Raw genomic sequence first — 24,859 nt, 5'->3', positions numbered from 1 at the left:
GAGTTCTGACGGAGCTGCAATAAGGTATATTTTGCCCTATTGGTATAGATTGTCTTGATTTTCCCTTTCAGTGTGCTGAGCGGATGCTGTAGGGTCTGTGTGGGCGTCTTCCTGTGCTCTTTCTCTACTCCCTCCAGTTCGGCCTCTAGCACTACTCGATCCCTAGCTTGTTCAGTGCAGAGTTTAGCTCAATACATTTGCTCCTGAAAATCGGTTTGAATACATCCCAGTTGTTCAGGGGAGAGGTAGCCTGGGGTTGGTTCATCTTGAAACATTCATTTATTGCTTACCTAAGTTTGTCCCGAAGTACCCTATCTCTGTTGAATGAGACCAGTAAGTGCCATCTTGGTGGGCCTGACGTACTGCATTCCCAAGAAAGGTTGATTGTAACTAAGCTATGGTCTGAGAGTGTGATCGGGAGTATCGTTGCCGCTTGGAGTCAACCCAGTAGGTATTGACTTATAAATATGTGTATTTTCTGTTTAATTTCTTTGGGGAAGCTGCCTGTGGCCGACCTGTGGGGGTGGGTGCTATCAATTTCAGCATGCCAGGTTAGATTAAATCTCCCATAAGGACTGTTGGACCGTCTGCAAACCCACCTTTCAACTCTAATAGGAAGGTCATGAACACTGGTTGGCCGGTGTTGGGTGCATATGCTTAGATTAATGTGCATTGTCTACCCTTCAATTTCCCCTTCGCTGTGATCACTCTACCCTCTCTATCTGCTTTTATGGCTTCTGGCTGGAATGTTGTGGAGTTGCGGAACATAAGAGTGACTCCCTTCTGCTTAGAGCCAGCCGATGGCCTATAGATTAGGGGGTAGGATTTGTGGAGGTTGGTATCTGAGGCTTTTTTCTGTGGAGGTTGGTGGTTCTTCACACCTTACCGCACCTTCATAGCAACTTGAGAGATTGAGACTTACTGTGTGATTTTTCCTAGTGGCGCCATATCACCTTTACATAATAGCACTTTTCAGAGGTTTGATAGCATTTGTGGCGAAGTCGCAGTCCCTCTGTTTTCTTTAGGTGCGTTTCCTGAAGCGCTACCACATTAAACTAGTGATCTGCCAAATATTTCCATCTTTTCTGTTGTTTGATGGGCGCGTTCCGACACCTCACATTCCAAGAGGTTATTGAAACCATCCTGTAATCGGACCCATCCCCCTGCTCCTAGACAGACCTGTCAACGCTAGTAGCCGTCCCCCTCTTCCCCTCCATTTCAGCTGGTGGCCGTTGAATCCTGCAACGGGGTGTCTTCCTGTGTCACCATAGTGTACTACTGGTCTGATTTTCGAACTTGGCCACCACCCTCCCCTGTCCTCCCCCCCTTAAACACATGTAACAAATAACCAAGAAAAACTTACGCTGGGCACACCACTGGTCCCCAGAGGACCCAATGTTGGAGTCTTTGCTCGTGGTGACGGGCCTCTTGGCCAGGACCTGCAGCCTCAGCTGTTGTTCGCATCGTGTGTAGATAGCCTAAAAGAGTCTATTTTAGTTCAAGGTCCAGTAGAAGACATAGTCTATGGGCGACGCAATCTGGGTTCTGCCGTCTTCCTGCAGCTCTTTCCTCATGCTCACTACTTCGACTGTCTGCTCATAGGAGTTTCCCAGTCATTTTATCCCACTTCGTCGCTGTCTGTTTATTATTGGGAGAGTTTGCTTCTTGAGATTGTACGCCATTGGAAGGTCGTGCCCCTTCCCAATTCTGTTCTTTCTGATGTCCCCTGGCTGCAATCGACTTTGGGGTTCGGAAGTTCCAGGATTCACAAGCCTCCTCCAGATCAGAAATGTGGTATGTTTTATTGTTGAAATCAAAAGCCAGACCAAAGGGGAATGTCCTTCTGTATCTTGTTTTGTCCTCTGGAAGCTTTGACATTAGTGGCCTAAGTTATTGTCTTCGAACCAGCGTGGAGGGGGCCATGTCTTGGAACAACAGACACTTGAATCCTTGGAAGGAAATCTCTTCCGTCTTCCTTGCTGCTTGCAGGATCGCTTCTTTCATTTTGACTGAGTGGAGCTTGACGACGATGTTGCGTGTGTGGCGTCATTTTCCCGATTTTTGGTTCCCCACGTGGTGCGCCTTGTCGATTTTGATCTTCATCTGTCACGGCACAAGAATCTCAGCAAAGAGCCCCTCGATAAAATCTTCCGCATTCGACCCCTCAGCGCCTTCGTCTAGGTCTCGTATTCTGATGTTCTCTCTCCGGGACCTATTTTCCAAATATACTGCCTTCAGGAGCACCAGTTGTAATTGCATATGGAGTTCCTGTACTTTTTTGTGGGTGGCCAATGTGCATTTGTCCAACTTTTGTGTCTGGCCCTCAATCAAATCCACTTTATTCTGTTAGTAAAAACCATAAAAGTACACAACATAAATATACAATACCAACACAAAAACATGAATCAAATAATCTTAGGCACCCTATACTTAAAATACAGTTGGAATAAATCTAGACCAGGGTATCTTTGTAAAATCTCTAAAACAGGAAGGACAATTGTGTACTTACCTGCATTCATATTCTGTAAATTTTGCACCACTTTTAGAAAGTGTGAGCATTTTAGAACAACTTTTAACCTAGTTCTAATAAAACTTCAGCATTTCTATACATAAGGTCCCTCAATCTCCAGGACCCTAGTGTCTATGGAGTCCACATCTTGCTAGAGTGCTATCATACGTTTGGTGAGATCGGCTTTCAGTTGATCCATGGGGGCCTTTATGTCCTGTTTGATTTCCGTGCAGAGCTCAGATTTGAAATTCCTGAGTGAGGCCATGAGTTCCTCCTTGGTGAGTGACATTGTGGTTGCTTGTCCCCCTTCGTCGTGGGCCTGCCTCTTCTCAGTGGGCGTAAAGAAATGGGAGACTTTATTTGCCAACTTTTTTGGTGGCATATGTGCAGATAAGTAGGTTCACTTCTTCGAGGGAGAGCCACCTGGGCCCAGCAGCGAGCCGCCCATTAGCAGCAGCAAGGCCCCGGCTCACCTTCTTGACTGTCCTGGTGAATCACTGCAGTGTCAGGTGGGCGTCTAATGGGGTCTACGTTGTTTCTGCTCCGTGCTGGACCTTCTCTCCCCCGATAGGTCGTTCATGTAGTCCCTACCTACTGCTGTGACTCTCCTGGAGGCTCACTCTCCTGTGCTGGAGTGCTGCAACCGCATTTCCTTTATTCCGCTTTCCCGAGGCGGGCAGGTCCGGCTGTGCCATTTTGTGTGCTCGCGCTTTCTCCTCCTCCGCTGGATGGCTCTGGCTATCTCGTGGTTCTGTAGCGGTTCGAGACAGCTACGAGACTCCAGGGCAGGTGTGGATCATGTCCACCCAGCGATCTTGCCTGGCCGCGCCCTACTTTGAGCTTTTTGACGCTATTCCCACTCAAAATATTTTAGAAAAGCATCTCTCTGAATACCCTAATTGGATTTTTGACATGTTTGTGTCATTTTGTTTATTAAATGTTTTGGTATTTTTCTAATTTGGTTTGGGATTTTCACCGTTTTACATTTTGACATTATTACTGTTTTGGTACTGCATAAATACTTAACACATTGCCCTAAGTTAAGTCTGTCTGCTGCATAGGTTCAAGGAGGGTTAAGCTCACAATAATGTAGTAACTTTGATGGGTCAACATGTCTAGCGTTGTGATTATTCCTTGAGGGTGGTAGTCACACCCCAAATAATAATCCAGTTTCTTATGAATTTTTCAAGTCTCTTTCTAGACCAATGCAGTATACCTGCACAGGTCCCAAGACCAATGCTAAACATATTTCCTCTTTTCTTCAGTCTGTTAGCGCTCGGCTGAAGACCATCCATTGTATAGTCAGTGATAAATAGACCATCTGGTTCCATATAAATATCAGACAGTAGTTGTTTATTTTTGATTTCAGTACTCCCCGTTGGTACTACTGTGAACATACTGGTAAGAAACTCTTTACATAAATTAGGAAAATGTCACTATTTATATAAATAGGTGTAGCTAATAGAAACAGGTCTTACTTAGGTCTTCTCTTCATTACAGACGGTTCACACAACTTATCAACTTAAGTGATTACAGGTATGACTACATATATTACACTAAGAAACAACATCAGCACCCATGGGTACATACAACATTTAAAAAATATATATATTTTTTCTCTTTAGAGTGGCCCCTGAAGAAGGTACCATCTGAGTACCGAAATGCATCGGGCATGCAACTAAGATGTGTTATATTCAAACATCAACCTAAGATTGTTGAAAAAAGTTTATGATAAAGTGTTTATGTGAATACGCTGTGTTTATACAATATATTGATATTGATTTAAAACATGTGATTTAAAAACATGATCTTTCTGATGTGTCTAAGAAATTAAAAGAATGTAAAGCAATTGAAAAATTAGTATTGAGTTTGAATAGAGTTTAAGGTGTGAAATAACACCATGTGAACAGTGCGTGACTGGACTATCTATTTTGGCTAGTCTTAACTATTGTCCCAGTATTTACACAAATAACAATTTAAATAGCACTAATTTATTCTTTGATAGCGCTACTCATTCCAATACAGAGTGTTGGAGCTCTTTACATAACATACACATTATCCATTCAAAATAAATCAAATAAGTGTGTATATCAATGTTCAAGGTGATTACATGAGACAGTCAGGCTTATAATCATGTGTGTGAGATCTTAGTATATGATGTCACTTCGTGTGATGCCACTTCCAGTGAGGTCACTTCCTGTGATGCCTGCCACATGGCATTTCAGGCGTAGTGACATCATGTGCTGTGATGGCGCGTCATGATGTCACGTGCATACTAGATAACTTGGTCAGTCCCCCCACTTCTTTTTAGGGCTCGCCTATCCCATTCCGCAAGGAATGGATAGGGGAGAATTTTAGTGGGCAAAATAAGTTCTCAAACCATCGGGCGGATTTCCGACAGTTCACGTGAACACAAGCACGCGCCTTGCCCTCGCTCCCGAGCCGCCTGCCTCCGAGAGCTTCACTTCAAAGGGCTCCCCTGCCCACTGCTTCACACTTCACGGCCGCCAGGCCGTGTCTCCCATTTCTCCTCCCCCGCCCTCTGCTTCACACTTCACGGCCGCCAGGCCGTGCCTCGCATTTCTCCTCCCCCCTCCCCACAGCAATGAGAAAAATGTAAACGTATTATCCTTTGTGTACATCACAACAGCGGTTTGCAAAAGCGTCTTAAAAATCTTCTATTTCAATTGTCCATAACCAGAACTTTCAACCATTAGCATAGCTTTTACTTTACCGCTAATTTAATCCTGCTCGCGCCTAAATAATATTCTGACTGAAAGAAACACATGCAAATTATCTTTGAGTTTTTCTTGAGCACAATCTCCGCCTCTTTTGTTATTCGTATCTGGGCTGCCGGGACACCAGACAGGCTTCCTTTCATATGCAAATGAGGTACATGGGAAACACTAGTTTCAGCGCTTGCTTTCATCCTGACCTAGTTCACACTGAAGTCACGTGGCTCAGCTAATCAATACGCACGTGCCTTTCAGCAGGATTCCCAACATGCTGCGGTGCTGATTGCATTAGAGTAACCCAAGTCTAAGTGTAGCTTTCTCTTCGATAATGCACCGTGGATCCTGAAAATTTGCAGGTGAAGAATACCCGTAATTCATTTGTCACAGGGCAATTTACCCCCATTTCCGTTTCACCTAAGTGCAACCGAGTACTTTAAGATGAAGAACAGAGCGTTGTTTGTTATCTGACCTGGGGAGTCAGATGTGATTGAAGTATTTTTTTTATGTCAGCAGATGAAACCTCTTAAAATTTCACCGGTATTGTCATTTCACATCTAACTAACGCTGCATGCTTGAAGACCCCTCCAAAACTGAAGAATGCAATTTATTTCGAAGTACTAATATGAAGCAAGCGCGCCACCTAGTGTCGACCAACTTCAAGTTTATTGGGTGGAGGCAGTTTTAGCTGTGTCGTCATCCTACTGTAATAAAAAAAAAATGTACATACAAAAAATCTTTACTCTGGTTTTTCTTGTCTTGCCTTCTGCTCCCCTGGTTGCCCTCGTTTTCTTGCCTTCTGCTTCCCTGGTTGTACTTGTTTTTTCTTGCCTTTGGCTCCCCCACTCCATCCATCCCCCCACTCCATCCATCCCCCCACTCCATCCATCCCCCCATTCCATCCATCCCCCCACTCCATCCATCCATCCCCTACTCCATCCATCCATCCCACACCATCCATCCATCCCCCCCACTCCATCCATCCCCCCACTCCATCCATCCATCCATCCATCCATCCACCCACTCCATGCATCCATCCCCCAACTCCATCCATCCATCCCCCCACTCCAACCATCTCCATCCATCCATCCCCCCACTCTCCATCCCACTCCATCCATCCATCTCCATCCATCCCCCACTCCATCCATCCATCCCCCCACTCCATCCATCCACCCACTCCATCCATCCATCCCACTCCATCCATCCCCCCCACTCGATCCATCACTCCATCCATCCATCCCACTCCTTCCATCCCCCCCACTCGATCCATCCATCCCCGCACTCCATCCATTCCCCGACTCCATCTATCCCTCCCCGCCCCACACTCCATCCCTCCCCCGCCCCACACTCCATCCCTTGACCCACACACTCCATCCCTCGCCCACACTCCATTCCTCGCCTTCTTGCCCTGCCTCTATCTCTCACCCTGCCTCTATCTCTCGCCCTCCCTCTATCTATATTTCGCCCTCCCTCTATCTATCTATCGCCCTCACAATCCATCGCATCACCACAGCATCACTCAGGGGCACCAAAACATCACTATGCGCTACCACAGCATCACTGAACACCACAGCGTCACTCGTCACCGCCACATCATTCAGAGCCACCACAGCCATCAATCTGTGCCACCATTCAACAACTGATTCAAATATGCTCTCTCAATGTTTCAAACTTTATTACAACTGTCCAAAAAAATGTTAATATTTCACTTCTGTTCTTGTATTTTCATCACAATAAAATACTCTAAACATAATCTTCCAAAAAGTTATTTGCAAAAGTTTAAGCTATTGCCATTATAAATTACAATAACTTTTATTTAAGTATTAATTATTGAAAAAATGCAACCCATTGTTATTTTTAATATTAATACATCTAAGTCATGTAAATACAACACATATTGCATTACAAATGCTATAGGTGTCACGTTTGCAAAAGTTAACACTATTGGCATTGTAAATGACAAAGTTATTAATTTTGCTATTTTCAAAACAAAAACATAAATACAAAATTTGTCATTTACAATACTAATGCTTGTTATAGGACTTGTGCCCTGTCAACTCATCACCAAGGGGCACGAATGGCTGAAAAAACCTGAGGAGCGTCACTTGGATTTGCCTAATACCGCTCTTGTCATCAAATTCAGGAGTCTTGTAGGAGCGCTCTACTGAGGTAGTACTGCTTCCCGAAGCTTCTAGAGCTCTCTCTGGTGAGTTGTGCACAAAGCAGAGCTGTGAACAGAAGTGCATTGGCAAATCTAGTTCCAGCCCTTCCCAACCGGTGTGACATGATTTGGCCTGCTGTAAGTGAGACGCAACTTGGCCTCCAAACACCAATTGAAGTCTCTAATCTTCCCCTCTTCTTCACATAGTTAGAGAGCGCCAATGGTGTTCGCCGCACTCCTGCAGCTGGACTCATTCCCTCCTCCACTTTACTGCATTGCCTTCTTCTCGGCAGCCTCTTTTCAATATGCTCTCTTATCCTCTCTGTGCTCCTCCCGGAGAGCTCTGCAAACCTCCGCCAGGAGGTGTGCGTTGCAGATGGAGGCGGGCACGCGACGGTTGCCAGCAGCAGGAGGAAGCGACTACTCACGAGAAGGGGCTGGGACTCCGAGGAAAGGGCGTGCGCGCGAGGGCAGAAGGGGCGTGGCCTGCCTGCACAGCTTCCCGGCTCAGCCTCCCTCTTGTCTGAAACTGCGAGTTACGGGCTGTGGCAGTGCGGGCAGAGCCAGCAGCCTCTGTATGTGCAGGTCATGCCGGGAACGCGAAGGTAATGGCTGCCTCCTATTGCTCCAATACATAACTGCACCACCTCTGGAGTCCGGGGCTCGCAGAGAACCGGCCGCCCTGCAATCTGGCCTCCCTCTCCCCCGTGCTGTTCCGGAGAGCAGTCACCATGATCGATAGCTGCAGAAAACAGCCGCAGCCCCAGCAGCAGGACTTCCAGGACATCCTACCTGCCGAGGATTTCGAAGCAGTCATGAAAGACAAGGAGTGCCTTGACCTGAACAGCCAGAAAAGTCTGAAGGAAGGTCAGTGAGTCTGTGGTTGGACGGGGGGCGCGAGGGCAAGCCATGCAGACAGACATGACTTCAGCCTGGGCTGAAAATCCCGTGCATTAGACAGTGTCTGTCTGCCCTGCTGCTGCACATTCCTGCCCGCAGTGCACACACCCCACCCCTGCCCAGACCTGTGCAGATAAACCAGCCACACCCGGATCCGATGGCAGCAGCCGGGGGCCGAGTAAATGTTTTGTTAAACCACATGACAAACGTGCCCTTCCCAAAACATTTAACAATATGGTTGCTTTTCTGCACACACATACACGATCAATAAACAAACCCCAGGGCTGTCCAAAACAACTTTTGCCTTGTGAGGTAAAAATCGATCCATACCATGAATTAAATTACTGTAGTCACCATCTGTTGTAAGCGAAGTGGGCACCATATGTACAGCCCATACAATATAAATTGGGTGGCCGCTTTATTCTTTCAGAAACCTGTTGTGTTTTAAATGTCATGTTCAGGTGGCACTATTTCTCTTTCAGTTTCCCCCACGTCTCTTTAAATAGCTCCTTCATCTTAAGTGATTATTGTTTCGTGATTCTGTACTGACAGCTGTGATTAAATGTATGTCCAAACCAAGCTGTCTACTGTGCGCGAGTCAATACATTAATATTATATCCTGTATTCTCTTGGTGAATTTTTTTTTGTTGCTAATTTGTAATATGGGTTCCTTGGTTATTGCAGGAAGTGTTATGCTGTATCCTGGTGCCGCCTTCCAGCATTTTAGTTTCTGTCGGCTCTCTGCTGACGGAGCGCTTGTACACACAAAAAACTGTAAGGTGTGGTTAAGTACAGCAACAGTTTAGTCGCTCCAATTGTTCAGTGGATACTTCCCCCACCCCCATCACCTGGCCACTGTAGGGCAGGAAACCCACTTTCGGGCCTGTTTTTATTTTTCATGATCAAAACATAAACCCACTTAAGAGCGGATGTAGTTAGTATTCTTTCAAAAGTCAGAGCGGAAGTACTCTTAATTACCTTTAGAACAATTGGCGACGATGACCTCATCTGGAAACTTACGGAAAGTTTCACAATACATGACACACGGGCACTGCACCAGTCAGTTCTCCATGTCTATGTTTGCATTGTCGCTTTCACAGCTTTAATAATGCCTATTGTCTAGAATGCGTGTGGTTTGCATGCAACCATCCGTGTTCTACTCGGAAAGGCAAAGAAATGAACTTATATATTTATTGATGTATTTTAAGGGATAAGTTAAGGCGCCTCATATCACAACAGCCTCCTTTCGTCCGAGTTTCTCGTCTAGTCATTTTGTTTAAAAACTAAGTTACTACTGGCTTTGGGAGCTTATTGGACTATTTGAGCTATATATGCAACATGAAAAAATAATAAAATGCCAACATTTGGAAAATGCATAATTTTGACGATCCAGAGATGGAAGACTTTTTCACACTGCTTGCGACACAGATGGCCAAGAAAAGGCAATATAGTAGGTGCATGTCTGCACTGTCGAAGTCAACGTAGCTGGTTTGTGTGTTTTCCACTGCGTTTTCCGGTTTCTTTCATAATATGGTGTGCTGTGGACGTACACCACTTGATAAGTGAACCACACGTGTTTCACTTGACATTATTTTGGATGCTTTTGTTTATTCTCACACATTTGTCAGTGCACAATGAAATCACCAGGGCAACCTGACCTAAATAAAAGTGTGGGGTTTGGCACTTTTACTATTTTGATTTCAAATATAAAAGCTTCGGTTATTAAGACCTTCACTTCATGGGCGCTGCTGCATAGAAGGTTAGTATCACCATTCAGATTGGAAGTCTTTTTTAGTTGTTTTCCAGCTCCCAGCCCGTTTAATTTTGTTAAATGGCATTAAAAGATATTTTTTCATTACAGACACTATCCTTCTTAGTTGTCGTTCATGTTATGAGGTGCTTTATGCCTGAGGTGTACAAGGCTGAAACGAAGGCAATTACATTGCTGAGCAACAGCACATGACATCACGTTCTTGAATAAAAGCAGCCTTTCTGAATCCAAGGCACATCTGAAAGCCGCCTTCTCTCAAGTGCTGAAGAAATATACCAAAATAAAGCATCATACAGTTTTTCTATAGGTCTCAAGAGTCAGGGATCACAGCCAAGCACACGGTTTCATTGAATAGATCCCACCATTGCCATTATCGTTGGTGATTGTTTGGCAGTTGTCTGGCTTTTCCCATTGTCATCGAGCATGTTAGCCCATTTGTTTCCTCTGGTCTGAACTAAGACTACAATCGCCTATAGTTGAACCAAAGGCCACGGCGGAAGCATTGTGTTTCCTCGTCAGGTGGTAGGGTTTGACAATCACACATTTAGGACATTGGAACCTCGTTCTGTGTCCTGCCAAACATGTATTCAGACATTTTTCCTCCTCTTTAAAACGCTTTTTTAATTTCTATAAATAGTTATAGATGCCTGTCAAGTCCCAAATAATAATGTTGCTACAGTCATCATGTCAATGGTTTGCCAAATTAGTATTGCATGGACCTAGTGTGAAAACAATAAATACATGCACCAGGAAGTGCAGATTACACACCAAACATATACAAGGTTCTCTACCAGAGCCAAATAGGAAACTGGACCACAAAGATCACACAGAGCACTGTGGATTCAAATCATTCGATCGACATCAGTCAAATCTCGGATTCACTTTCTTAAATCATTTTGCTGACTTAAGGGCTTTTTAGAACAAGCATGTCTGTAAGACTGAGTCCTTCCACGTAATTGTGGCAGATGACACTCTTTTATGTCAGTCGTGATTATATGTTCACATGGTGTACATGAGGCACAGCAGTCATTGCTGCTGCATGTAGTATTGCCTGAGGAAGTGGAAGATATAGGAATTTCGGGAAAAGCAAGCACAATTCCAAAGACCTGAATTTTATCTCAAAATTAGCTTTCAAATAGTTGTCTTACGTGAACAGCAAAGGCCTTCTTCATCTAGATTTTCTGACATAGTGCGATAGGCCAATCGATGCCAAACCTATTCCACAGTCATTTTCTCTTTATAATGCCTGATAGCACTGCCCTACTACTCCTTTTCCTCCATAAGTGTGACCTGTGCAATTGGAACCCTATGTTGGGTGATATGCCTACAGGCTTGCAGTTGTCAGTCCTCTTAGCCTTTAAAAATAATGATGAATGTCCAATCGCATCTGAGACGCTGGTGGTCGTCTAATGGTTCTCAACAACCAGTAGCAAGCATTGTCTTTGACTTGAAATGAAGGTTTGTGTTCTTAACTTTCCTCTCATCATCCACGTTCCCAAGTGGAGATTGTTCAGGGTTAGCGTGGAGCTAGGATGCTTTTGAGAGATTTAACCTTGGCTTGAAGTTGCAGAGTTTGACTTCTGTTCGGGTACTTGTGTGGAACTTCCCTTGAATGTGGTGCTAATTTTTCTGATCACACTCTGTCCTACTAGGCCTAGGTCTCTAGTTATAGTATTGGAAGTGACGTCATACCTTACTTTTGTGCGTTTTCTGTCATTCCTCCATTCTGATTGGTACTTTTTTTGATGTTGTGTACTCTGGGGGGCTCAGTTCTCTTAGACGAAGGTGTTTCAGTATCTGTAATGAGGACAACTCTAAGGGACATTGCCCTGTGAGACTATTTGACCAAATCATCTTGTCTCTCCAATGTAGTACAGGGCTTCATTTGATAAGATCTTGTTCGATAAATCTCTTTGGGTCACGCTTGAGTGCATGAGGATTATATATTTGCCCCCAGTGAACAGAGTGCCATTGTTTGTTTTTAAAGTGTTTGGAGTACCTTAAATTGCAAATATTTTAAAGAGTGCAAATAGCATTGGTGTGACCATTAGGAGCCCAATTGAGGCTTAGATGGGTATCAGGAAAAATACATCCAAGACAACCAACATGTGTTGCTCAGAATTTAGATGACTGTAGAAATACACTAACAGGACTGTTCTTTCAGCTTTGTACAATTTTGACTTTAGTTGTTCTGGAAATGCCAGTATATGTAGTCTGAGAAACGAGGCAAATTTGATGTGGTCCATTGCATGTAACATTGAGGATTGCTTTACTCTTGGGGTGTTTTTTTTATGAAGCTTTGACTTTGTGTCAGTGGTGTCCTGTATCAATAATGTCGGCTCTTTGGTATTACAGCTCCTGTGTAGAATGACTGGATAACATGTCAATGTGAGTTCTTCGTTAACCCATTTGAATGCTTTCTGGTCTTCAATATCAGTGTCTACACGAAGTGTCATGAGTTCATCACAGGCCTCCGTCGTTGTTGTTTCATCTCCAGAAACCCTTCTTGTTGGTTAGGTTTATCAGCACATGTTCCACAATTTCGTGTTGCAACACTTTTTTATCTCAAATGGCCACAGTAAATTTGATAAATTTGCCTGCGAGAGGAGGACGAGTTCATGTTTAAGAAATTGATTAACTGGTGATATAAACAGAGGGCTCAAGCTTCTTCTCATGCTTTTCAATTCATTTATGATATTCAGACATTTGAATCGCCCATTTTGGAACCCATTGCAACATTTTGCTGTTTTACTAACTTTTTCTATGTAGTACTTCACATTGCACTTCTGCCATTTCCAAGCACTGCAACTAGTGGGTTTTACTGTTACAGAGAATATCAACCGTGGTATGATGGATGACATGCCTGGCAGTTGAACTTGTTGTCTTCAGATCACATCATATATCCTCGATGAGTGGAGTGGACATTTCAACAGATATATAAATAAGGGGTGCGCACAAATTTGAGCAATTACAAATTAATTGCACTTGTAGATGTGGAGGCCAAAATGTACACTTCAAACCTGCTGACTGATCTAGAGGACTGAGTGATCAGCATAAATGTAATCCTAAACCTCAAACTGGATTTTGCGCGGGAAGGAGCACCCTAACAAACCTATCAGCAGTTACTCTATTGGCCGACCAAGCCATTACAAAATCAAGCTTTCTTAATTCATGTTTTATAGATCTTAAAGCAGCCTTTAATAAGGTTCCTTGATGGAAGCTATGGAAAACATGGAAAGCTGGGGAGTTCCCACAAAACTTTTCGAGGCAATCATCAACCTCTATTAAAGAACATGGATCCAAATCAAATTAGGAGATGGTCGAAGTTTTACTAACAAAATAACAACAACCCATGGCTTGAAGCAGGGGTGCGTTCTGGCACCCTGTTTGTTTAACATTTACACAGCAGGTTTAGAGAACCATCTATGCCAAGCACAAGGAGACCCCTTGAAATGGGGAAATGAACCAATAGCTAGCCGTGCAATATGCTGCCGATATAGGCTTCCTCAGCAAAACGCCTGGAGGCTTACAGCGGCTGATCACTCAGTTAGTAGACTACATAGCTACCACTCAATTGGAACTCAGTGTTACCTGCCGCACTCACCTGAAGACCAGGTACCGCAGGAACGATGAGAGCCTCCCCTCTCACCTTCAAACCAATCCTCCACACAGATATGTACAGTCTGGGCGATTGATCTGCAGAATGCAGCAGCAAGGCTGCTGATGAATATTCCAAGGAGACAGTCAGCAAAACCGGCATTAAGAGCATTGCATTGGCTTCCCGTACGGGAGAGGATAACATTTAAATCTCTCTGTACGGCTCATAAAATCCTGCGGGGGAAGGGTCCTCCCATTTTGGGTAATATGGTGCTACCTTACAAGGCTACTAGAGCCCTACGCTCTGACCACAAGTCTTTGTTACAAGTGGCCAGAGTGAAAAGAGCCTGGACGAGCGGTAGAAGATTCTCTGGGGGAACGCAGCAAAGTTATGGAATGCGCTGCCTTTGAATTTACGGATAGAGACTGGTACTATTCGGTTCCGAAAGCTACTCAAGACCCACCTGTTCCTCGCTTAATGCTGTTTCCTTAGCTCCATTCCCTTGAGTCATGAACGAGCGCTGGGATGCCCAAGGGTAACCGTGCGCTATACAAGATTCCAAATAATAATATTAATAATTGATCTACAGGGGAAGGGGGAGAGTTTTACCTCACGATAGAGGCGTCTATCAGGGAAGGGATAAGTCTAAGCAGGTCGTCTCTGGGAAGGATGTTGTCCAAAGGGAGAAGGAAATGCAGGGTTTCTGGAGGACGACCTTCAGTAGTGTCTAGAAGACAGAAAAGTACCAAAGAATTGTATAACCGGTTCAGGAAACTCTACAAGAACTATTCTTGATTAACATGAAGAGATATCTAACATATATAACGAACCTCTTACCATTACAGAGGTTATCAATGTTTTGAAAGTACCAGAGGAAGGACTCCTTGGATACCAAGATGAAAGGAAATACTAGCTCCCCGTAGCTTTAGAACCAGGAACGTGGGAGGTGGTGCTGCCGGCTCCTGCCATGCGCCTCAAAAGTTTCGATGCCAATTAAAGCAGACGTTGGAGGCGTTGCTGCCGGCCCCTTCCGTGCGCCTCAAAAGTTACGATGCCAATTAAAGCAGGCGTTGGAGGCGATGCTCCAGCTCCTGCCGTGCACCTCTTAGCACATAAAGCAACAAAAGTTAAATGAAATGTGAAGGAGCTAAATAAAGCTGTCAGGAGGAAAGGAATCAGGGATTCTATCCCTACAGGAATGAAGGTGCATCGGATTCCTCTTGACACAAGGCATCTAAAAGTTGTTTGCTTAAAAGAAATGGTGCTGGAACAATTCCAAAGAAGAAAGGACGGATCACTCTCTGTCAAAATTCCCCTCAAATGTGCAGTCTGTTGCTATCTCAGCCGCGTTACATCACAATCGGCTAAATAACAATAATAAGATGCGTGAGGTGACATGCGGTTGTTCTTACCTTGTTCCACGGAAGAGCCGTCCCTAACGCGTATGCCTCTTGATGGTGTTGGAGGCTCCGTACGCGATTAAGGTTTTCCCTTGGCGGCTTCTGCCGTGTTATTTGATCACAAACGGCAAGGACCGCACCCAGAGGAAAATTAGACCATCTGCGATGAATCACAAGCGGCAACAACCGCTTTCAATATCCAGCGGCAACGGCTGCTTGGAAAGTAACCCAGCGGCCGCGGCAGCAACACCAGTGGTCCGTAGGTGGCTCCAGCCGCATTAATTTATCCCAGCTGAATCCAATTTTTTTAAAGGAACCACGATCAGCAGTTTGGAAAAAACTACTGTGAAACAAAGATGAAAGGAATAAGGAGTTGGAAAGGGAAGAAAACACAGGGCTCAGGACAGGGTCTGGACACAGATAGAAAACGCTCCAGCGTTCTCTTGGGGCCTAGGTCAAGGAAAATCCATTAAAGCCAAGCACTGGCTCGACGAAAGGGAGGGGCTTGAATACAGTTTCCCTCCTCACATGACTGCCCATTGAATTAAAGGGGAAGGAACTCTTTTGAAAGGGAAGAGTTATCATTGCTATGTGAGAGCTCTACTTGGAACAGGAAAAGTGGTAACACTCAGTTATCAAAAAACAAAAGTCATGTGCTTCTCAAGCTCTCACAAAAGGCAACTTAGATTCACCTGGACGACAAACATTAACATCCTGTAATAGGTCGCAACCTACAAATATCTGGGGGTTTCACTTGATCAGCACCTCAACTACAAGCATAGTTTGGCAACAAGGCAAGTGAAAGCAAACTAATTGCTCTTTGGGTTTAAAATCTTGCAAAACAAAACTCAGTGATTGTTCAACAAACTATTTGCTGAAGGTCATAGCAGTAACATTCATACCTTCAATCTCCTACGGATCAGAACTGCTTCAGGCTTGAACACCTCCCAATCCAGTCTTTTCAAGAAAATATGCTCATCCCCATGATACACATCACTAGTTCACTTCAGCATGGAGTTCGGTCTAAAAGAACAATTTCCGGCAAGACAAGGCGCTTTAATAACATTTTTACTGGCGAATGAGAGCAGCAAAGGTAAACTCCCTCGCCTGCAATTGCTGGCTGGAAATCGATAAGCAATCTAGTCTAAATAACTCAGTTCACTCTGTGTTAATGCAATCACTCTCATCCAAAGTTAGAAGAGGCTTGGCACATAATACTTGCTTACTGGGAGTTCAAACTAATAACTAACAAAGCCATTAGTTAGCAATCACTGCTAATAGACAGAGCAACCTTGACCAATAAAAGCCATGCATGGGTGGTGATGCCAGCATATAAAATCCTAAAACCACAACCATATCTGTTTTCAGGCTCAAAAAAGCTCAACCTGATGTTATTGAGGCTCAGAGTTTATTCATCTAAAGATCTAACCCCCAAAATGAAAACGGACATGGCCAACCCTGGAATGCCGCCTTTGAGGTCACGGTAATTAATCATTACTTCTCCTACTTTGTACATGCCTGGCTTATTTTACCCTTTCGGAAAACACTATTATGGCCAATACTGAAGCAAGAACAAATAAGAACTAGAAGATCCGCCTATACAAAATCATTAGGAGGATCAACAGTCCATTTGGCATGGAAGGCTGTGAAGTTTCTCAGCCTGGCAGCAATGGAGTTAGAAAAAAGAGATAGATTAATTTAGTCGACTGATTAGGGATCTTTGATTCTCCTGTTCATTGTAGAAAAAGTCTAGGAATTGCAACATGGCATGTAAAATGGTGCTTCCAATCCAGCTGGAGGCACACAAAGACAGCAACTTTACAGGTCAAGTGGACTCCACTGAACAAAAAAAGAAACGCATGAAGCAAACCCTCCAAAGAGATAGCCTCAAGCATAATAGGCCCCCCCAAAAAATACAGATCCCATGCAGGGACACAGGCTATTATTGCACAGGGATTTTGTCCTGAACGGACAGACTTTTGACAGTCAACAGTAACATTGTACCCGCACATTACTCTTTATTTGTGTTACTGCATAATTTGCTTCTGGTTGGCTTTGATATAATGTTTAACTGTGTGCGATTGGCAGAATCCTCATGCATTAGATGTCTTTTCCACGTACCTCAGGGCTGGTAGCCTTAAGCTCATAGGAAGTCATAGGGAGCTGCTGTACCTTCAGGTTTAGATTTTATATTAACAGCATTGAAATGTAATATTTTAAATTAGTACAAATGTTCAATGATTTTAATTACTCCTCTGGTTGATACGTGACTTTCCAAACCAACTCCTGACCAGGTTTGTGCTGTGCTATTATAGTAACTATCCCCACCAAATTGACATCTACTGTAAGTTTATTGCAAAGATTGGAGTCAAAGTAGATGTGTGAGTTGGTGATGCCACCTCATCTTTTATGTTGTGCCGCACACTTATGCATGCATAGGATTACTTGAACTATCTTCTTTGTTATATCAATTAATTAAGCTTGCGATTTCTCAAAAGACCTTGATGTGACTGGAGCAGTAGCTCACCATCACCAAAAATAATTAAAGATACACCGTTGTCTACATTTGTGGGTGTATTTCCAGACACTTTAATATTTATTGCGTCCACTTGCATACTTTTTCAGAAAACATGCATCTAATGAATATATTTGGTGTGAGTCCCAGTGTCTTGTAAGGCTATAAACATAATCTTGTGCAAAAATATTTGCTTCATTGTCTTTGTATTACTTAATATGCCAGTATTTAATTAAAGCAGTTTTGCATTGACCAAAATGGCCATCCTGATTGGTTCCTAGAGAATTTCAGCCATTGATGAAACAGGCCGGTTTCAGCGTTGCAAGCCCAGTTTCAACTAGAAGCTGGTGATATACTCTATGTTTCAGTTTCTAGTTCAGGTTCGTGATAACATTCGTACAAGTCAAGTTTGAAAAATAAATATTCCCCATTGAGACTGCTGTAATTAATATGTAATGGTCCTAATCCTATTGATTATACGAATTGACTCAATCAATTATTGTTTCTGAATTTCTAACAGTAAAGAGCACAATCAAGTCTACTCTAATATACCCAATGATCTTAGTACAGAATGAAAATTAGAACAATAGCCACTACGACCAAGGGCAAATGATACAATGTATTTAATTCATTGTTTCATCTTTTCAAATTCATTTTTTAAACAATGTATTATTTAAAATAGGTAAAAAAAGGTGGTTGCCCAATTAGAGCGTGCAAAGAAAAGAGTGATTAGAGTGTTGAGTAAAATGAGAGGGAAAAGGAATTCACAGTGATAGTAAGGACAAATTCACATTATTTATCAAACAATATCGGACATGTAATTATTGCCGTATTGAGTACCTGACCAAACCTAAGATTCTTTTTAAACAATTGCAGTCAAAAATTGTTACATACGGACACATATGTCCCAAATTTTTTGCACTTTATGGAATCAAGGAATAAATGGTCCAAGGTAAGGAAGGTAGCGTCGACGTTTCGACTCGTCTTAAGCCCAATCGGTAATTTGAACCTGGGGCGTGCGAGTCTTCATCAGGACAGGATAAAAAAGGGGGGGGGGGCAACCAAGGGGTAACAATAGCCCCTTCAGTAGAAGACAGCGGGGGAAAGTACTTGGTTCTTATTTCCTATTAAGTCTCCTTAATGTAGGATTCACTCTTCAATTTTGGGTTGGCACACTACTTCATATCTGTGCAATATTGAGGTAGTACCTTGATCGAACTCCTGATTTTGAAGTACTTCTGGGGTAGCTCCTGCCAATAAGTTCAGGAAGCTTGTAGCCGGGATTCCAACGCGTGTAAAAAGCCAAGCCTTAATCATGCAAGGACGCCGCATGATTAAGGCTTGGCTTTTTACACGTGCTGGAATCCCGGCTACAAGCTTCCTGAACTTATTGGCAGGAGCTACCCCAGAAGTACTTCGAAATCAGGAGTTCGATCAAGGTACTACCTCAATATTGCACAGATATGAAGTAGTGTGCCAACCCAAAATTGAAGAGTGAATCCTACATTAAGGAGACTTAATAGGAAGTAAGAACCAAGGACTTTCCCCCGCTGTCTTCTACTGAAGGGGCTATCGTTACCCCTTGGTTGCCCCCCCTTTTTTATCCTGTCCTATAGAAGACTCGCACGCCCCAGGTTCAAATTACTGATTGGGCTTAAGACGAGTCGAAACGTCGACGCTACCTTCCTTACCTTGGACCATTTATTCCTTGATTCCATAAAGTGCAAAAAATTTGGGACATATATGTCTGTATGTAACAATTTTTGACTGCAATGGTTTAAAAAGAATCTTATGTTTGGCCAGGTACTCAATACGGCAACAATTACATGTCCGATATTGTTTGATAAATAATGTGAATTTGTCCTTACTATCACTGTGAATTCCTTTTCCCTCTCATTTTACTCAACACTCTAATCACTCTTGTCTTTGCACGCTCTAATTGGGCAACCGCCTGTTTTTACACATTTGGAATAATACATTGTTAAAAAAATGAATTTGAAAAGATGAAACAATGAATTAAATACATTGTATCATTTGCCCTTGGTCGTAGTGGCTATTGTTCTAATTTTCATTCTGTACCAAGATCATTGAGTATATTAGAGTAGACTTGATTGTGCTCTTTACTGTTAGAAATTCAGAAACAATAATTGATTGAGTCAATTCGTATAATCAATAGGATTAGGACCATTGTTTTTTCATATCATAATATACCCAGGTCCATACCTTACGGGTTACCCCATTTTTCTTAATGGTAATTAATATGTAGATCATAGTGCCTCCCTCTTGTTGGACCTGTAGTTGGATAAGTAATGCTGGGATCAACAATGCTATTGATCTATTTATATAGATCAGATTTCAGAGTGTGTTTTTTTTATGAAAAGACTTTATTAATGTGGTGCTTGATTTGGTTTTCTCAGTCCTCAGAGTTGTTATAGAAATGTCCTCCTGTTAGTTTGTCTGTTAGGTAAATTGAAGGTCATTATCATAAGCCATGTGGACTACACTGTGGCATTGTTTAGGGCACATCTTCCTGGAACGTCTTTCTTCAGTATGTGATGGTACATTAAAAAAAGATCCACGTTTTAAAAAGTATTATGGAGCAGTTCTGTTAAGTTATTCTTAGACGTACAGTGTCATCATTGCCAAACTTGAAGACATTTGAACATATGACTAATTTCTGTAGCAGTGCAATGAATTCATCTAATGATTCATCCTGAATTTGACAGGTAGTATCGGATCTATAACTCCTAAAGTCAGCGTGGTGCTGCTGGTCAAATCTCTTGGTAAAGCATGCAATAAGTACTTTTTAAGATTTTGCTTTCTTTTGAGGGAAAGTAATAAATAGTTCCTCTAAGTCGACTCCACTGAACTTGACGAACAGCACCCTACATGGGATTCACAGAGATCTTTTGCATGTGGCACACTGATATTTCTCCAATTAGTGTAGCCTGTTGAAGTGTTACACCACAGACATACCCAAAGGTGCAAATTAGCTGAACATGGCGTATCTCTTATCTTAGTGACCTGACATGGTGGCAGATGAAGAGAAATTAGCTTCAATGGGGTGGACGTGAAAGGGAGGAGAGTCAAGCTGCCTTCACCACCGTCGTGGATGGTTAGTTTGCCACAGAATTTTCATGTCTTTGCTGCACCAAAACTAACCATACTGGTCCACATGTTCAACTGGTGCAGCAGTCTCATTTATTGACGTATCTCTGAACACAACAGTTGTTTGCGCCAGTCTTGTTTGTAAACAGCATTAGATATTTATGAGCAAATAAATTCAGTCAGCTTGCATAAAGGGGTTGAAAGAATTCCAGAGACCAATCTACATTCAAGGATATTTAATTAACAAAAATAAAGTGCAATGTAATAAAGGTGCTCAGTCCTCAAAGTGATCATACTGTGAGGAAACAATTAACGGTGGATTTAGATGTGTATGTACAGCAGCAAATGGCCCAGTGTCGTGAAATAACCTATTCTTATAAATCACGCAGCTATGCGCCTCATCAAATAAGCCCAGACCCAGTTTGTACGTAATAGTGTCAAATTTTTGATCCCGTTTCTCTTTTAAAGGGTCATTTTCAGGGCAAAATTGGGGGCATGGATTGCTTTGAGAGCAAATCTTGGTGTAGATCGATCACGGTTGAGCTTAGTGACAATTAGAAATTCCGGAGTACAATGAAAAGTGCCTTGCAGCACCAGTGACTGTCTGAATAGGCATTCAGAGTTATGTATTGAAGTATCAGCAGAATTACAGTGCCAGATACTCCTCATTAAGGCTCATCTGGGCGCTCATTGCTGCGCATCCCAAACGTAATGACAATCATTACAAACACAAGAAAAAGACTCTGAATAGCCTATTGCTTACCAGTGTGCTGACAAGGAAGTAGAGAAAATCAGCATCAATGCTTAGCCTATTGATTACCAGTGTGCTGATAACGAAGTAGAAAAAGTCATCATCAGTGCTCAGCCCATTGATTACCAGTGTGCTGACCAGGAAGTAGAGAACATCAGCATCAATGCTTAGTCTATTGATTACCAGTGTGCTGACAAGGAAGTAGAGAAAATCAGCATCAATGCTTAGCCTATTGATTACCAGTCTGCTGACAACGAAGTAGAAAAAGTCATCATCAGTGCTCAGCCCATTGATTACCAGTGTGCTGACCAGGAAGTAGAGAACATCAGCATCAATGCTTAGCCTATTGATTACCAGTGTGCTGGCAAGGAAGTAGAGAAAATCAGCATCAATGCTTAGCCTATTGATTACCAGTGTGCTGACAACGAAGTAGAAAAAGTAATCATCAGTGCTCAGCCCATTGATTACCAGTGTGCTGGCCAGGAAGTAGAGAACATCAGCATCAATGCTTAGCCTATTGATTACCAGTGTGCTGACAAGGAAGTAGAGAAAATCAGCATCAATGCTTAGCCTATTGATTACCAGTGTGCTGACAAAGAAGTAGAAAAAGTCATCATCAGTGCTCAGCCCATTGATTACCAGTGTGCTGGCCAGGAAGTAGAGAACATCAGCATCAATGCTTAGCCTATTGATTACCAGTGTGCTGACATGGAAGTAGAGAAAATCAGCATCAATGCTTAGCCTATTGATTACCATTGTGCTGACAACGAAGTAGAAAAAGTAATCATCAGTGCTCAGCCCATTGATTACCAGTGTGCTGGCCAGGAAGTAGAAACAGTCAGCATCAGTGCTTAGCCTATTGATTACCAGTGTGCTGACATGGAAGTAGAGAAAATCAGCATCAATGCTTAACCTATTGATTACCAGTGTGCTGACAACGAAGTAGAAAAAGTCATCATCAGTGCTCAGCCCATTGATTACCAGTGTGCTGACCAGGAAGTAGAAACAGTCAGCATCAGTGCTTAGCCTATTGATTACCAGTGTGCTGACAACGAAGTAGAAAAAGTAATCATCAGTGCTCAGCCCATTGATTACCAGTGTGCTGGCCAGGAAGTAGAAACAGTCAGCATCAGTGCTTAGCCTATTGATTACCAGTGTGCTGACAATAAAGTAGGAGAAGTCTGCATCAATGTTGGGTGCACAGGCCTGCAGCACCGACCTCATAATGGCTACTTGTTACCTTCCAGTGAAGAAGATCATGTCAGGGAGGGCACAGAGTTCTTGGTCAACCCAAGATGGCTGCCATTTCAGGGTGGTTGCCTCTCGAGGTCACACAAAGCCCAGCAGCTGTCTCAGTCTCACTGATTCTTGTATCAGGAGACGTGGTGTGACAGCACTTACAAGCTGCAGCTGTCCATATGCCAATGTGATGTAGCACAGACAGTTCATTGGCTGCAACTGGCTACTTGATGGGGTCCACAGCCGTTAGCATGCAGTATGCACCTGTACCAGAAAAAGCAGGCATTTTCTGGAGATGGAGGACAGTTCTGGATGGTAACCATATGATGGGTACCTAGTTAAAGATCAAGGCTCAAATCTCTTACTTAAGTTGGAACACCCGACCCCCGCATATATTTTATAGAAGAAAAAATAACACTGCATTGAGTAACTGTGAGACTTCTGCATTGTATGAGGAGGTCTGATAAATGGATGATTATGAATGATCCTTTAACATCTCTATATTTTAACATAGCCTCCCTGGTTCCCAAGTGCAGCAGGAACAATAATTGCGCATTTAAGGCGCACAATAATGCGTCTTACAATGAAAAGAAGAGTTTTTTTTCGTTCTGCTTGAAAGTCATGTCTTTTATCAGGCACCTTATCTCTCCCTCTTCGCAAGTGACTTTCCATTTCCGGTGTTTTGCAGCAATGTCAAGGCATTTTTAAAGTTTCTCATTACTCAAAAGGGGGACATTTCTGATACTTATCTCTTTACATGAACTTCATTGGCTGGTTTTACTCGTGAGAAATTCTTTCTCGAAGTGTCATCCTTTTGACAGATGAATTTCACTCATAGTTATACTCATAATTATACTTAATGGAAAGGCCAGTGAGCAATCTGAAAACTTGGCAGCTATGGAAAAGGGGTCATAATGCCCCGGGCCCGAGTGCTCCACAAATTATATTTATAGCTTTTTAGTTGAAAGCAAACTTAACGCCTTCAGTAATAACGAGACCACACCAGTAGATGGTGCCAAAAATCAAGTTTTCTCTTTCGTTCGAATGTATTATATTTTTCAATATTTAGAAACAGTTGCTTATAGCACCTGGCAAAAACGAAAGAAGTATTTGAGACCCCAGCATTAGGTATTGTCCTCAGGCCTCTCAAAAACGTATAACAAGCCGGTTCACCCATGCACACAGCTATGTATTCATGATTTGCTGTACACTAGGGCTGTGTTTTCTACTTTACTGGGAGTGAATTCACCCATGGTTGGTTAGTATTAGTTTTACCCTTGATGTTGGACGTCCTCTGCATTGTTGTTCTTGGCCTGTCAGCACCTATGTTCATGGCCAGGATGAAAGTCTGGATTCTGATTTTATGAGCATATCAGTCTTGGCACGCTATAACTGGAATCACCACAAGGCTCAAGATGGCTGTAATGTATTAGATCACATGCTGGTATGTGGAAGTTCCAGATGGTAACAGTCCAGTGATTCCGATGCAGTGCTTTCGACTTTGGCACGCTAAGTCTGAGCCATCACACCAGAGCCAGGGTGTACTGCATTCAGAGCTGGAGAGGGCAAGAGAACATGACATCTGGACCAGTGGGGATCAGCAGCAAAGGTGGTACCACAACGATGGCAAGAAGAGCAAGATGGATGACAGCAGGTAGGATAGTTTGCTTAGTTAAGTGCTTGTTGCTGACGCTGGTGTGATCTGCAGGCCATGAGTTTGAATCCTGGCATTGCCAGCTCAGCTTTGAATGTTTCTGAAGCTGAAATTCTTCATACCATTAAATTGGATAACAGGGACCCCTGCTATTTTCATTGTTAAAAAGTCGCTACATTTGTAGTAGGATGTGGTATATAATAAATACAGTGTTGTTATTGAGAGGAATAAATACATTATTGATTATGGGGAAGTAAGCCACGAGTTGGAGCAAGGTTACAAAACACACATGTCACAGATGTCTGCCCTTAGAACACAATTTCCACACATAATGCATGTGTTTCATTGACCACATTAATTGTGCAGCATCAGGTTTGACTGTATTGGTACAGGCCCCGGGCAGGCTACTCTAGGTCATTAGGCAAGGGAGTAGCTTTGGAATAAGTGTGCCTAGAAGAGTCCCTTACCCTAAAGGAATCATAATGCAGGATTTTCCCATCTTTTTTATTATCAAGCTATAA

The 24,859-nt window shown here is 43.0% G+C and overlaps 1 protein-coding gene across 3 annotated transcripts in view; it reads left to right on the top strand.

Moving 5' to 3' along the window:
* The first annotated feature begins 7,921 nt into the window (after positions 1-7,921).
* Positions 7,922-24,859, top strand: part of MRTFB (myocardin related transcription factor B) — a 364,509-nt gene continuing 347,571 nt past the window's right edge. For 2 of the 3 annotated variants that reach the window (XM_086941355.1, XM_086941356.1), the window contains exon 1: positions 7,922-8,269. In XM_086941355.1, coding sequence (XP_086797481.1) covers positions 8,134-8,269 — 136 coding nt within the window. In that variant the 5' untranslated portion in view covers positions 7,922-8,133. The remainder of the gene's footprint in view (positions 8,270-24,859) is intronic. The other variant, XM_086941357.1, reaches the window with a different exon arrangement.

The sequence above is a fragment of the Lissotriton vulgaris genome, chromosome 10, assembly GCF_964263255.1.
Source record: "Lissotriton vulgaris chromosome 10, aLisVul1.2, whole genome shotgun sequence".
Taxonomy (NCBI): domain Eukaryota; kingdom Metazoa; phylum Chordata; class Amphibia; order Caudata; family Salamandridae; genus Lissotriton; species Lissotriton vulgaris.
Note: the sequence above shows the minus strand (reverse complement) of the source record. Positions and strands in the feature narration are given on the sequence as shown.